Source organism: Fundulus heteroclitus, chromosome 3, assembly GCF_011125445.2.
Source record: "Fundulus heteroclitus isolate FHET01 chromosome 3, MU-UCD_Fhet_4.1, whole genome shotgun sequence".
In the NCBI taxonomy this organism is placed as follows: domain Eukaryota; kingdom Metazoa; phylum Chordata; class Actinopteri; order Cyprinodontiformes; family Fundulidae; genus Fundulus; species Fundulus heteroclitus.
The window spans coordinates 26,177,022-26,193,493 of NC_046363.1; the positions used below are offsets into that span (position 1 = coordinate 26,177,022).

The 16,472-nt window shown below is 39.5% G+C and overlaps 1 protein-coding gene across 1 annotated transcript in view; it reads right to left on the reverse strand.

The window, feature by feature from the left end:
• The window catches only part of itga10 (integrin, alpha 10), a gene marked incomplete in the record, with an annotated part of 43,247 nt that extends 27,152 nt beyond the window's left edge, over positions 1–16,095 (reverse strand). The window contains 1 exon segment of the mRNA XM_036134391.1: positions 15,311–16,095. Within this exon segment, the coding sequence (XP_035990284.1) occupies positions 15,311–15,362 (52 nt within the window).
• Positions 16,096–16,472: the final 377 nt, after the last annotated feature.

The window sequence follows — 16,472 nt, forward strand, 5'->3', positions numbered from 1 at the left end:
GAAGGGTTCCAGTGCAGAGGAAAAAGTGCTTCCTATAGAGATTCTATAGAGATGAGGCTTTTACTTTACATCCTCTGAAGTTATCTATATAGCTCCCATAGAAATGTGCGTGCATTGCTCTGCAACCCGTTCTCTATGTCTAGTTATGTTCTGAAACATATCTACTCTCATTCTACCACTATATTCACATGTTTTCACCTACATGTCTAAGTAATGTTGTGTTCTTGCCTCTATTCCCAAACATTGTTGAACACTGTGGTTAATCCCTTTTCTAAGTGTGAATGCCAACCTAATTTTTAGTGTTGAAATAACCATAAACCACCTGCAACAGTCAAAACATGGCTGAAAATATCCTCTTAGCATGGAGTTGTTTTTGAATGTATTTTACATGGATTGAAAGGAACGAAATGAGAGGTCTGGAATGATAAATAGAAAGTGAAAATAGAGGCTTCTGATGAAAGGGGAGTCGGGTGAGAGGGAAAAGAGGGATAGGAGAGAGGAGGAGAGAAGCAAAGCAGGGAAGGGTGTGGGTTAGAAAAACCATGAAGCATAGTGAGCTCCCTGTTATGACACACAAGTCTTCCCTTCATAGTTTGTAGGAGAGTGGAGAAAAACACGTGGAGCACAGAAAGCATCAGGGTGGAGGGAAAACCACCGAGCTGTTAGGACTAAATCGCAGGGCAGTCCCTAAAATAGAACAAGGTTCCAGAAGTTAATCAGGTGAATGGTAAACCGAGGACTGATACCTCCAGCTGCAGCAGTTTCAACGTTACTCACAGTTAGAGAGGACTACTGGCATGTTGGATTTTCTCTGTGGTGGATATGGGCTCCAACCCTTAAGAATCATACATTGCTGTGTTTTGTCTGCAGTGGCTGATGCAGCTTCAAGCTGTTACAGTCCTCAAGATTCACACCGTTAACTCACCCGACTTTATTTCTCACTTTAATTTTAACCTCCTGGCATAAATTGATCAGTTTTAATGGGGTCACTTTAGCCTTTATAAATAAGTTAGAGATTTTGTGCAGTTTGTGCCCTGATACATCAATTATTCATGCATATAAAAAGATATTTTTCAGGCAACAATTTCCTGATTTTTTTTTAAAGAGTGGAGTTACAACCACTAACATGACCAAACCAGAGTTTTTGGATCCATCTAATTCATAAATCCTACCAAAAATGCAGATTCACCCGTCAACTGTCAGCTTGCCCCTCTTTAAATGAGTTATTTTGCATGCATAAAAAATGTCCAGCCATAAATGTGTAGCTAAAGAAATGTTTGTTATTTACAGCCTAGGCTTGATTAGTAAAGCCCAGAGCTGTTTGAGACACACAGTTGGCCTAAACTGGTATTTAGTGCAACTTGCAAAAGATAAATTATTTAAAAGCAACATGCTGCGTTGCTTCATTGCTTTACAAGCACGGAACAGGGACTGCCAAATGATGCTCTAGTCCAGTGAATAGTGCTTTAACAGTGCTTATTCTCTCCCTTAGGGTTATAAGAAGCACCTTAGAGAAATAATGAGAAATTATCAGAATGGAAAAAAGGTCAAGAAAAGTTTCTGTATGTGCAGAGAATGTGTCACATAATAGTCAAGTATATATTTGCTTACTCAGCATGTGCCGGTTATCAAATCCAATAAATGTTTACAATTTTATTTTAAGAATCAGTCACAGGGATAAATTAAGTGCACTTTACCATCTGTAGCAGTGGACTAAAACATAAACACCTCTTACTGAATTAAAATTGCCAAACCTGTTTTCTCTCTGATACAGCGAGATGTTGTTATTGCAAATCAGCGAAACGCCTCTGATTTGATCTTTTATGATTGTAAAGCAAGGACATCTGCAATCTGACACAAATTAGTGCACTTTATCTGATGCACTTGATGGATATGTTTGCTCCAGCATATCGTTGGCGCCATTTGCCTTGGGGTAAAGCACATTTTAGGTCCTGATTCTCCAGAAACTTCCTCCTTCAATGCTTCGACTTAAATTCATTTATGGAGAAATTTTGTGTGGCACGCAAATAATGGTACGTGTAAAATGGCAAAAAAATAAGGATAATTTTGACACCTTTGGCTTTCGAAATCAAAAATGTGTGCACTTTGTATTTGATTAATTTTATTGTCAAATCCCCAAATTTGGTGCAACGGGCATAGAAAATGTATCTAATTAATTAAAAGAGGTTTACCTGTGTGCAATCTAATCTTAGTATCATTACAGCTACATTGTGAAGCCCTCAGAGGTTTGATAAACAACCTTAGTGAACAAACAGCATCATGAAGACTTGGAAACACAGCAAGCAGGTTGAGAAAAAAGTTGTGGAGAAGTTTTAAGCCTAGTTAGGTTATAGAACAACATCCCATGATTATATCTCGCTGAACAATGTATCTGTCATCCAAAAATTAGTATGGACGTCTACTTAAACAGACAACGACAAGGCTAAAAAAAAAGGAGAGCACTAATCGGAGAAGCAGCCAAAAGGCTTAGTAACCCTGGAGGAGCTGCACAGATTGAGAGCTCAGGTGAGAGAACCCGTTAACAGGGCAACTATTAGTTGTGCTCCCCACAGATCTGGCCTTTAGGAAGAGTGGCAAGAAGAATGCCGTTGATGAAAGTATTGATGAAAAAGCATTTCGTAAAAAGGCTTCTCAAGTACTAAGTACCTGATCATAATATCTGATTTAATATTGAAGAAATTAATACATATACATAAACATATTTGCAAGATAACAAATTAAGGCAGAAGGGACCTTTTCCTAACAACATGTTTAAGTTAAACTTGTGAAACCCATACTTACAGTAGGCTTGAACAGTGACAATAAGTACTGTTTACTGTGTGTCCAAGTGACCCTAAAATGGCTCAGTAGGATCAGCCGGTAGAAAATAACGAAGCTTGAGAACAAACAAGAACTCTCAGCTTGCCATAAACTGTCATGATTTATGTTTTTGTTTGTTTTGCTTTGGACTTTTCTGGACTTTTCTTAACCAGCCTTCACCTCTAAGCCATCATCCAATCAGCTCAGTCTCCCTCCAGCCACCACTCTGCTCTAGATCAGCTCCACCTGTTGCTCCTAATTACTGTCAACTCGGCTCACCTGTTCACCGGCCAACATATACCTGCCTCAGTCGTCCACTCACTGCCAGAGAACGTCTCGTCTCATCTTTTGTGATGTGCCCTGGCTCTACCGACATAATAATATTATGAAAATGCAGTAAAAACTACCACAAGTACCGTTTTTTCCCCCAAAGAATTACAAGGTACATATAATTAGTTATTACCCATCTCTGCAAAACCCCAATACCATAAATATTTCTGGCTTAAATGTAAGAAAATGAGAAACGGTTCAAGGGGCATGAATGCTTTGGCAAGTCGCTATAAATATTCCCATCATAGTGGGAAGTCTTTATTTTTTCTACTCTTTTTTTATGGGTTTTTACAGTACTAGTAGCTTGTTTTTTTTTATCTTCACGCCGTAGGGTGTCGGAAAAGGGGCACTGAGAGAGAGGGGAAGACATGCTGGAATCAAACCCGGGTCAGCCGCGTCGAGGACTAAGGCCTCTGTATATGGATCTTACCCCCTGCACCTTCAGAGCACGCCATGAAGGGAGTCCTTTCTGAGTTTCCCTGAAATTTTGTGATGAACCTCATCTTTAACTAATTAACTGCATCAAAAATAATCAGACGGACACAATATGTGTCTGTAACATTTACTAGCCGTTGAAGAAGACACACTTCCTGGGATTTCAGCAGTAATGGACATCCCTGTATTTCTTCTTACACATTTTCTTACAACGCGTGTTTCAAAGAACACTATTTTTAGCTCAAGCTAAAAATAAAGCCCTCCTCCAGTCTTGACAGTTGACACTTAACCAGCCCAAGCTGCATTATTCGCAGCCCTGAAAGATAGGGTGTTGAACGCTTCACGAAATGAGGAGGCTTTCTAAATAAAACTGGCAAACTTCATGGTTATCTGCAGCAACGTCCTCAGTCTCACCCTGTGATTTGAACTGGGGGGGGCGTGGCTAGATCACTGCTGCGGTGTTGGTGCACCAGCTCCTGCAGTTTCCCACAAAAATGCTCATGTACCTCGTCCAGGCCAATCAGAGGGGGATCCCACTTGGTTTAGACGGAGGAAACTGGATACCGTCAGTGTTTCTCCTCCATCTCTGCTCCTGCTTTTCTCACAGACTTCAGTTTCTTCCACCTACTTTGTCCTTGCAGATGTGTTGTCTGGTATCCTCGTTGAGCATGAAGTTTTCTCCTCTGTCTCATGTCCAGATTTGCTCACCAGGGCCTCATAACTAGAAAGATGTATCAATTCAGCTAAGCAAACAATGCAGTTCCAGTGGTGGCAAAGGTGTTTCAGGGAATGTCGGTTCTGTTGGGCATGAAATCTGTTCCGACCAATCATAATTTGCCTCAAGACAAGCTGTTATTGTGAGTAACTTTGTCTGATTCCTACAGTTTGCACAATTCAATTTGACTCTAAGTCAAACACCTGCAGATCTAATGAGATTTCCAGCAGCATTGGCTCCACTTCATGTAGAACAGTGCTTTTGAGTTAGTGGGTAATTTGAGCGAAGAAATTGATTTTCCCAACAAAACAAAGTGCGCTTACAGCCTTATATGTACAGTTAAGCTCCAAATTATTCATACCTGCCTGGAAGTAATATCCTAAAGCGGTCATGACAGAGTCATCACTTTAATCTGATGGAGGGAGCTAAAGATTAGGGTTATGGTAAGGAGACCCTCCAGAACAAAGATAAGTGTTTAAAAGTGTCAGCGAAATGATGCAAACACAGCAGCTACAACAATGGTTTGATTACTGTAATCCCACAGAGAATTCTTCCATTCAGTACAGGGAAAGGTGTAAATAATTTATCCTGACACTTTTAATGAAATGTAAAATAAAAATAGATTTTTATTTATACTCCTTATGCATCGTTTCATTATCTCTTGAAAGATGACTCTATAAAACTGTCCTGGCTCTAGCGCCTTCATAATAGGTAGCAAAAGATTTTAATGAAGGTAAATGTGGATATAGGAGAAATTTTGGGCACTTTTACCGCAAATATTTTATCTCTCTTGAGGTACTGTTTACATTTTTTTTCTGTATTCACATTTTATTGTGTAATTTGGGTTAATGCTTCTATTTTTGAGGACTTTAAAGAATATTCTTTTTATTCCATTATTTTAAGGTTTTCATAGATGCTTTTTGTGTTTTCTTGTTTCATTGTTGACCTAAAACAAGGAATGACTAGGTAAGAGGTTCCCATGTTTTGACATGCCCGATTCCCCCGAAATTTAAACAATAAAACATATATGTATAACAGGATCTGATTGCTTTTATTTTAAACAAACAATTATTCTGGTGAGTTGGCGATCTCTGCATTCCCAGAGACTCCATCACTGTTTTTCATCTATGAGGCAATCTCATCATTCACCTTAAACATTTATAAATATCATACAAGGTCACAATAAAATCTTTGGCTTTTCATCCTCAATACCTTCATTATTTTTGGCCCTGACTCGTTTGGCTTTGCAGCAACACACAACTGTAAAACTTTATTAAAACCCCATTAAACATGGCTGTTTATCAGGCTTAAACTCTCAGGCTTAAAATACAGCAGGTTTCTGCAGGCCCCTTCATGCACATAATGCCACTCTTCTGTGCCGTACTAAAATCCATATACGTTTCTTCTCCAGGATGCACACTTATGATGCAAGTGCAGAAATGTATATGCAAGCACATTATTTATTTATAACGACCTGATCTAAGTTGTTTTATCAGTCAGACTATCTGGTCAGGGACAGACATACTGCTCTTAGTTTACCAACAACAGTGCTACCTAAAGAAGGTGGGTCGAGCTCTCTTAGTTAACATCCAAAAACGTTTCCAAGCAGAAGGGTTTCTCTTTCTAGTTTTTCTTGTTAGCGAGGACGTGTGCTAGCCTTCTATCAGCCAGCAACAGCTGGGGGAGGGGCAGCACTGTGCAGCACCGCACCATTTACCATTTATTTACCATTTAGCTGTTTGCAAAAATTGCACACAAACATGGATTTCTGTTTCATATTTTACCAGCTGTTCCATTACAAAGAAAAAAGTGTGCGCAGAATTCCTCAGAAATAAAGAAAATTGACCCACTGCTCCCTAAGGGATGGGTTACATGCACAGGAAGTTTAACTGGAATTTACAATTGTAATGACAAATACAGATATTTTTATTCATTTCTGAGTACGTGTGTCTGACATGTCGCAGCATCTATAAACATTGTCCTCACGTAGTGACAGATCCATTTAGCCTTACTTCTGCTGACAGTGAAAATCGGAGTCATCTGCCAACTCTTCAGCATCCGTTTTTCCTGACTGCTCACACAAGCCTACTATATGTTCTTTTTCCTATCCAGACAGGCTGAAAATCTAAACTGTCTCTGCATTTATTTACTCCCCCCACCCCCTGTTTACACTCATCAGCCATATCATAAAAACTGCTGTAAAAAGTCTGTGTGGTTTTATTGTGACAACTTCACACAAAACTGCAGTTTTCAGATTTGCCCTCCAATAACCGCTCATGCTAATTGTTGTCTTTTATCTTTCTTTCCATTCATTTTCTCATATAAACCATGAAAACGTTGCTCTTAATTTTCCACACTCTTTTATAACCAACGCATGAAGACACACAAGCTTACCGCAAGGTTCTGTCCTTCTTCTCAAGAACCCGCCGCCGCGTTCTCAGAGCGGCACCATTGTTTGCCTTGCCCCGTCCTTCCTGCTCTGCATCCATTTACGTGTGGGTTTATACGTGACACCGTGCCAGCAGCTTTTTGGCCACTCGTTGCTGTGACAACTGGTGGCAAACATACATCAACCAAAACCAGGTCCAGATTTGCTGAACCACACTCTGGGTGCTACTGCTGCTGGATGTTCCCGTCCCAGCAGCTTTTGGGACGCTTTCTAGAAGGCGTTCAAAGTTTCTCTTCAGACCAAAGGAGACTAAGGAAGTTTTTTATTTCTTCCCCCCCCCAATTTATGTGTTCAGTCCAGTAAAGTCCGCAGAAAAATTTAGATGAATTTGTTTTGCGTTTGCACATTAAACTCTAATCATCTGTTGGTCTGTAGGAAATGTGCTCCTATCTTTCTGTCCGTAACGCACGACTGGCTTCTCTCTGTGTAGCTGAATCTTTGGAAAATATCAACCATAGCTTAGTTGGAAAGGTAGGATTTAGTGCAAACAAGGTAATTTTCGAAGAAATTAAACTAGATGACCAAATGGATGATGAGGCCTTTCCCTGGCTCTGTGTCAGCTCTTTTGTTGGATTTGATCCTATTTTTTAAAGACATTATTTCCAGATTCTGAGAACGTCATGATCTGATGGTTGTTGTTAAAGAACTGGAGCCCCCTGCCAAACTCAAATACTGATACCTGCTGTTAGCGTGCTGCTTGGACTTTAATATTGTGCCAACCCCTATTTTTAATTTGAACACAGAATTTTTACCTGGATATGCCATATTATCTATTAATAACTGCACAGTATTTTTAGTCTTTTATGATATGTTCATTATTTTCTTCTTAACAACCTAGCATTAAATCAGCTTTTTAAATTCACATTATTTAATCTAGTGTGTAAGTGGAAAATGATGATCGGATTAAAATCTATTGGAATGAAATTGTATTCTGAATGAGAGGGGTGTGTTTATGCTGATTGATAATCTGATCAACGTGCGTATAAACACTTGTCAGGCTCAAATTATTGCGAATGTGGCAAACTGACCCGAGTGCGCCTGATGTAAACGTGACGTATTTCCGCGTTGGCCAAAATACATCGGAAACCAAAACCGTCGGGGGCTCCTGATACAACCTTTCTGTTTGGAAAAAAAAAAAGAAAAAGAGCTCAAAATTGTTGCTTACTGAGTAATATTTCAACCGTAATTAGAATATTGTGCAAGTCCAGCCTGGGCGCTCAGAAGACAAACAAACTCGTATAATATTGCTTTATTCACTATTTTTGTAGTTTAGCCAAGACAGAAGTACTTCTTCTTCTGTGTTTTTTTTTAGGGGAATTCGATAACTGGGTATGTCAGAGTAATTATATTCTGAATAAAGCCAGGTGTATATACATGCACATTATTTCCAGATTAATTGATTGTATGTCCATATAAACGGTGCAATTCGGTTATTTAATCCGAAGACATTATAATCCGATCATGGAATTTTGTGCATGTAAATATAGCTATTGTCACAATGCTTGGGGTTTTGTGCAGGACTTTGCAAAGCTGGATCGTGCCTTCCATTATTATTCCTAGTGTTATATCTTATTAGGTCTTTGTATCCTGTGTCGCTGTCCTTGGGTGTTGTGTGCTTTTGGATTAGGTTCTTAGTTATTCTCAGTGTTCCACCTCGTTATTTATTAGTTCCTGGTATCCTGCTTCTGTTAGATTTCTGTTTCCTTCTTCACTTTCTTTGCTTGCACCTGTCACTATAATTATTGACTCATTGTCTTCACCTGTGCTCCTGATTTCCCCTTTGTCCTTCCCCGCTATTTAAAGCCACCTGTCTCCCGTCACTGTCAGATCCTCCGTTGTGCGCACCGGTGCCCTGTACAAATTTGGCCTTTGTAGGTATTCTTTTCATCATTAAATATTCATCACGTCATCATGCTACTTCTGCATTCTGGTCCATCTACTCCGCCCCAGCAAATCACGACACTCACGCAACCTACGACGTCATCTTGCACAAACCATGTAAAATATGCTGTCAGGAACAGGAACTGGACCAAAACGAGACGAAAACAGTCAAAATCCAAACAGCAACTATAAAAGGCCTTCAGAGAGACATTGGAAGGGAAAGCTAAAGGAACTATATTGAGAGTAAAACGTTTTTCTCCAAGATTTCCAGTCTTTCTTTTCCAGCTTGATTACAAACTTAGTTTTCGAAAATGTCCCCCAGTGATGTGTCTGTGTCTTCTCTTCAACTGACTCATAATGTTTTCCTGTCCTCCGCCTCTCTTTACCAGCTTTTCTCTCCATTATCTTGTTCACGTTTTATTCCCGTCTCTGTCACGCTCTCCCGGGGAACCGGGGGCGGATGATGAGTGGAGAGCGGGAATAAAAGTCAGCAAATAACAAGAGGCTAGCAGGAGAACCCCCACCTCCACACACACACACACACACACACACACACACACACACACACACACACACACACACACACACACACACACACACACACACCTGTGTTTGACATCTCAGGAAAGCATCACAGACATGGGAGTCCTGCTGTCCACATCGGGGGCAGCTCTGCTAAAACCATTAACATTACACACATACTCAGTCACATACATGCACCAGTACGACACGGAGGCAGGAACGCCGCCGCTGCAGCTACGCAGGCTACTGCAGAAGTTAAAGCAAATGTTCAGGGAGGCAAGAGTCTGTCAGCTTTTTTTTTTTTCATGCTAGATTTAAACCAAAAATGCAGTTTAATGAGATGAGCTAAGTTTGACTGCCAGCGTGTAACGTAATTGTTTCTGGAGTTCTGTTTCCTTTTTTTTTTGTGATTTCTAGACAAAACCCACAGCGTGGATAATTACGCCGCAGTTTCCTGCAAATGCCAACTTTTGAGTCTACTGGTTAGCTTCACAAAACATTCAGGACTTGTTGCACTGAGAAAATCAGCATACCCCCATGCAAAGAAAACAAAAAAAAAGAAAAGAAATCGGCCTGTTGATCTTACTCCGCTTTGTGGCAGCGTGCTACTTCACAGCAGCTCACCCACCACTTATCAGCCTCACAATCACACACGTTTTGAGACAGACAACAATGGGCCTTTTTCTTCACGTTCTTTCTGCCGAGCAGGAGCGGCTCAATGAGGTGTGTTAGACGGCCCTAATGCGACCGGCGTTTACGCTTCACAGTGAAAACGAACGCGCCACGAGGCCCTAATCACAGGAACTTCAGACTTTAAGTGGCAGAGCTGGGAGTCGCTGATCTGAGCGGGGAGGTCGGGTCTCTCAGCTGCTGGGGTCAGTCAGCTGTAAGAGGAGATAAAAACCGCAATAGACTGGACCATACGTGAATCCCTTCGCTATACACATTCAATAAATGAGATTATTATTGAAAAGCTCATTTATTTTATTAACTCAATTATATAGATTAACACAGACCGATAATGTTTTAAAGCTTTTATTTCTGACAATTATTTTTCCCACCCCCAGCTAATTAAAAAAACACAGCATTTAATATCAGAATATTGCATCAGACCAATAAAAAAAAGCAAATGTTTTCATTAAATTAATGAAAAGTATGTTTAATCCTGACTTAAAGGTGGTTTTTCTTAAAAGGTACCTTTGCTCTGACAAACAAGCCTCTTAAAAATGCTGATTCTAATTTATTGAATAGGACTGTAGATGTGTAGGTAGGTAAGTTGTGCTTCTGTATCATTTGCTTGCTTTAGATTTCATCCTAATATACAGTTAGAAACAGATATTTACAAAAGCTGCATGAAAAGATATATCATCTTTTTTCAATTTTCTTACATACTAGAATGAGAGATATAGATTTTTTTTTTTACTTTGTTTAGATTAGAAAAGTTTCCATCCATCCATTCATCCATTCGTCTTTCATCCATGGCTGTTTATCCCTGCAGTGTCGTATAGGGCTGGTGACTACCTGCAGCAGGTATTGGGTGATATGCATGGTACGGCCACAAAAAGCCTCTTCCTCATTATTCTGGTATTCAGCAAATACATATAATATTGGTAACCCTAACCACCCCAAGAAATGAAGTTTGTTCTATATTAATGTTGGTGGGGAAAGAATGGTGAAGCATTTTTTTATACAGTGTATGTACATATTTGTTTTTTTTAGCTTTAACTTGATCCGAATTGGACCTGATTTTTTTTTTTTTTTTTATTCTTTAAGGTGCCATTTCTAACCAAGTGGCAGTATAAAGTTAAACTGGGCTGGACTGGAAGCTAATATCATTTACACTTCTGGATATGACTTCAAAAGCAACCAGTTTGCTCTGTGACTGGCTTGTGCACAATGACAGATGGTGAAGGTGGGACCTGGGAGACGTGTGTGGGAAGTCAGCTCGGCTAAGCATCATTTTTGGCTTTTTCTTGATTCACATCGTTGGAAATTGTTAAATTTAACAGTTAGCAGTGTTGTCTCTAAACAGGCCAGAGTCCGACTCAGAGTGCAGGCATGTGGAGTTGGTGCACCACATTCTCCTTGTGCTTCCATGGGTTTTCTGAGTCCTCCCACAGTCCAAAAACATACCTATTGGGTTAAGTGGACCTAAACTGAACCTAGGTATTAAAGTCTTCACTTTGTTGGCTGTCAAAGTTGTCTCCCCTATCACTTGTCTGTTCATATTTCCCATCAGAAATACATTCAGCATACATTTTAGGACTTTTAAAAAGGTTTTGTAAGTTTAATACGTTCTCTAAGTATCAGGTCTGAAGTGAGGGCCAAGTCATGGGGCCATAAAATTTGAACTCGGACCTATTTCTCAAATCTGCCCATCTACTGTCTACTAAAACAAAATATGTCCTGCCCTCTCCGATAGATTCACAGGAAGATGAAACTTTGAACCAGAAACGGCTCGTTTACTGGCCTCCGCTTCCTCACATGTTTGATCTATCGGACACATGGAGTGTGTCCAGGTGTTTTTCTGTACATGCCTGTTCTATGACCAACCATCTGAGGAATGTCAGCTCTGTGGTTTGATGTTACAGAGAAAAAGCTGTGGATACTGACTCTGGGAGGCGCGTGTAACAGTGATGTTGGTGCCTGTTGTCTCTTAACGAGGTGCCATGACCCACTGATTGGTGCTGCTTCAGCGTGGAGGTCCTCCTTATATATACAATGGACGGTAGCGATGGACATCTGACGTAATGTTTATCATTATCATAAAAAACTTATTATGATGAGAATTTATTATGACAACAGTGAATTCCAACTAATGATGATCGACAGTATTGTTGCAATTTTTACTATTTCCTCCCCTGTTTGTTACATTTGAACATCAATAAATATCAATAAATTCAAACATGTGATTAGATGCAGCTACTTTGTGCAGTCCAGTGATAAGAATTACACTTTTTATGTCACTTGCATTCTGAAAAAGCATATTTGTAAATGCATATATTTTTAAGAACGGCATTTGTGTTTGTGTGGATTTGTCAGCAGTAGTAGTCATAACCAAACGGTTGCCTAAAAAAAGACTGAAAATGAAGTTGCAAATACTTTTTTTAATCACTTTTCTTATCACAATAGATACCATAAGATACCATGATAACATTTTTGGTTTATATCACCCCTAATGGGCGGTCAATGTCTTCTCTTCTCTTTACCACCTTCAGGGCTGGGTCCAGATTGTTTGAGGCCCTGAGCAGAATTTTATTTTGGACCCCTTTTAGACACCATAACACACCCAACAGCTGTTTAAATTATCTATGATTATTTTATTTATTTTTTTGCTTTGTTCATTAAACATAACTAATAACTCAAAAATGTATTTATGAATTTAGTCATTTAAATAGGCCCATAAATAAAAAGCTCTTATGATAAAGTATCTTGGCTGGAAACAACCATTGAAAATTCTCAGCCATTTGTTAGGATTTGTTTGCAGTTACAATGTGCAGGAATTAGCTACTAACACAAACATAAGAAGCTAACATTTTAAGAGATCAGTCTGCACATAAGTTCATTCTTGAAAATATTTAACAAATGTAAATGTAAAAGAATTTCGCATAGTTTAAAATGTGGTACTTGTAAAATATTCGCACAAACTTAAAAGTAAACCTAAACATCTAAGATCAATATTTTGTCTGCAAATTAAAGCATATTGGTGGGGTACGAGCTGTCCTCTGAACTTTAAGATGTGGCTTGGCTAGCTTATCCCTCAGGCCAGCACTGATTCTGTATCTTTGTTTTGCATCAAGTTCACAGAATATCTCAATAAATAATTTATTGCTCATGCAAAACTAGCTTATTTGAGCATTTTGTTCAAAACTGAAATGTAAATATTTGATTCTCTTGACGTAAAGTGATACATTTCAACTGTTCCTGTTAATTAAAATGATTATTGTCTCATAATTAGTAAAATACTTAAAATTCTATTTCAAAAAGTAATATTTTACAAGAGAAAACAATTATTTTTAAAGAAATGTACACACGTGGACAAAATTGTTGGTACCCCTCTTTTAATGAAAGGAAAACCCCACAATGTCAACAGGAGTAACTTAAATATGACAAACTTAATAATAAACAAAAATCCTATGAAAATTAACAAATGAAAGTCAGGCACTGCTTTTCAACCATGCTTTAACACAACAATAAAAAAAAAAAATAAACTTATGAAACAGGCCAGTACAAAAAACTGATGGTACCCTTAACTTAATATTTTGTTGCTTGTTTTGAGGCGATCAAACGATTCCTGTAACTGTCCATAGGGACAGCGTTCTTTTCTTGATATGCTTCGTTTTTCCATCTCTGAACAAAGAGCTGATGTTTTTTTTTTGGCAAAAAGTTACATTTTTGTCTCACCTGTCCACAGAACATTCTTACAGAACCTTTGTGGCTTGTCAAGATGTAGTTTGGCAAATTCCAGTCTGGCTTTTTTATGATTTGTTTTCAACAATGGTGTGTCTTCCTTGGTGGTCTCCATTTAAGTCCACTTTGGCTAAAAAGTCAACGGATTGTGTGATCTAACACTGATGTTCCTTGACCTTGAAGTTCACCTTTAATCTCTTTAGATGTTTTTTTTTGGGCTCTTTAGTTACCGTTCCTATTATCCGTCTCTCTGATTTGTCATCAATTTTCCTCCTGCGGCCACATCCAGGGAGGTTGGCTACAGTCTCATGGATCTTAAATTTCTGGATGATACTGTATGTGCAACTGAAGTCACAGGAACATGAAGCTGCTTGGAGATGGTCTTATAGCCTTTACCTTTGACATGCTTGTCTACAACTTTCTCTCCAATCTACTGAGACAACTCTGTCCTTCACTTCCTCTGGACCATGTTGAGTGTGGTACACAGCATGTCACCAAATAGCACAGTACCTGTAGCCCTATATATAGGCCCACTGACTGATTACAAGACTGTAGACGTCTGAGATGCTAATTAGAGGACACACCTTGATTTAACATGTCCCTTTGGTCATATTATTTTCTGTCTATTCTAGGGGCACCATCTTTTTTGTCCAAGCCTATTACATTAGTTTATTTTTTAATGGTTAAAAAGCAATGTCTGACTTTCATTTGTTCATTTTCATAGAACTTTTGTCAGATTCAAGTTATTTCTGTGACCATCATGAGTTTCCTTTCATTAAACAAGGGGTACCAAAAATTTTGTCTGCATGTACCTACTCTTCAGTGTGCACACTCAATACTTGGTCAGGGCTTATTTTCCATGACGGCATTAATTAATGCAGCATGGCGCAGAGATCAGTCTGCGGCTCTTCTAAGGTGTTTAATGAAGTCCAGGTTGCTTTGACCTTCAGGTTATCTGCATTGTTGGGTCTGTTGTCTTTTGTCTTGCTCTGGACAATACTCCAAAGATTTTATAACGCAACCAGGTCAGGCCAATCTGCTGGCCAATTAAGCACAGTGAAACTACAGGCTTTAAAACAGGCATTCATAGTTGAGGGAGTGTGGGCAGGTGGCAAATCCTGCAGGAAAATTAAATCAGCATCTAAGCTCAACAGCAGAGGGAAGCATGAAGTGCTCCAAAGTGCCCCATTAGTCAGCGGCTCTGAACTTGGACTTGAGAAAACATGGTAGACCAACACCAGCACATGTTATGGCTCCCCAAATCATTACTCAATTTGGAAACTTAAAGCTGGACCTCAAGCAGCCTTATTTGTGTGCCTCTCTGCCCCAGACTCTGCAACCCCCATACTCTAAAAAAAAAAGTGTCAAAAATACTTTTTCCTTCCACTCAACTTTCCATTGACAGGATTCTATGAGTGCTAGTAAACAGCCAGCACCATTAGCAATGGCATTAGGTGGATTACCCTCATTATGGAGGATGTCAGTGAATGTGTCTAGTCAGCCATTAGTATTATAACTAAAAGAAGTAAACATGTGAAATATACCCGTCTGTGTGTAATGAATCTTTCAACAAATTACCGAAAGATAAAAACTATACTTAATTTACTGACGTGCACTCGCAGCTTTACTGAATCAACAATCAGTGGTCTGTCTTCAGGTACATTCTTTAGAAATGTAAAAAAAAAAAAAAAAAAAAAAAAAAAAGGTAGAAAAGAACATATTAAGCATACATAGAGAGAAAAACCTACCTTTCAGAAGAAGGACGAACTTCAGGCACAACAGGTATTTGCGCAGCTCCATTTATAAAAATGAATGAAAGCAGTCCCTTTAGTCAGTGTTTTTTTTTTCTTCCTCTACTTCTTCCTCCTTCTTTTCCTCTTCTGTGTTTACAAAGCGGTCTCCCCCGTGCAGTTGGAAAATCGTCGCGTCTGTTTCCCCCACATTTTCAGATTCCTCGGCAGATGCGTAAAATCCACCCTAATTGTTCTGCCGTGGCATGTTAGCGGTACATTTGTGGCTCGGGCTCAATTACAGACTAGTTATCGGGTTGTTAAACATAAAAAAAAAAACAAGTCTATCAAAATGTTCTTGTTTGGGATTTTAACGTTTTTTCCCCTGCAATATTTGAGGTCCTCACATTAACCAAATTAAGGAGAAAGATCGAGCGGCTGCACCTGTCCTGTCCAACTAAAAGTCGCAGTTCAGAGTCGGTGAGCCTTAAAAGTGCACCACCTTAGACCATCAATCAGCGGCGGTCAGCTTCATCCCTCTGGACCCCGCAGCGCGTCTCTGAAGACCCAACTTCACACAAACTCTTCCCGCTCAAGCTTGGAGCAGAACCGCTGTTCTGGTGACTTATCATCCACCATCCATCCACTCCTTCTGTTCATTCCTGTGCGCCTCCGGCCACCTAAATTTGAGCCTTTCTGGGTTTCTCTGTTGGAAACGAAAGAGCGCTATCCTCACACCTCCCGTCGCTCCATCCGTGCGCATACATCCAGCTCCTCTGAGCGACTGGTTCCGACTGGCAAACCTTCAGCCTACATCCCCCTCTCTCCCTCTCCCACATGCTGGTTTTGAGAGAGTATCTCCGTTGCTCCCCTCTTGGTTCAGTTCTCTCATTCTCATTTCATTCTCAAAGACATGAGATTTGCACAAAAATCACATGAAGTTCCTGCAGCATACCAACTTTTTTGCCTTTTACATTGGTCAGATTTTTGTTCTTTTGTTCTGATCTGCTTTGCTTTAAAGTAATTAAAATGCGACAAATTTTAATTTTAATACAGTTTTATTTATTCAGCGGCAATTCACAGCCTATGCCATCTCAAGGCACTTTACACAGGCAAATTCAATCAAATCATACAGACAGATTGGTCGAAAAGTTTCCTATCTAAGGAAACCCAGCAGATT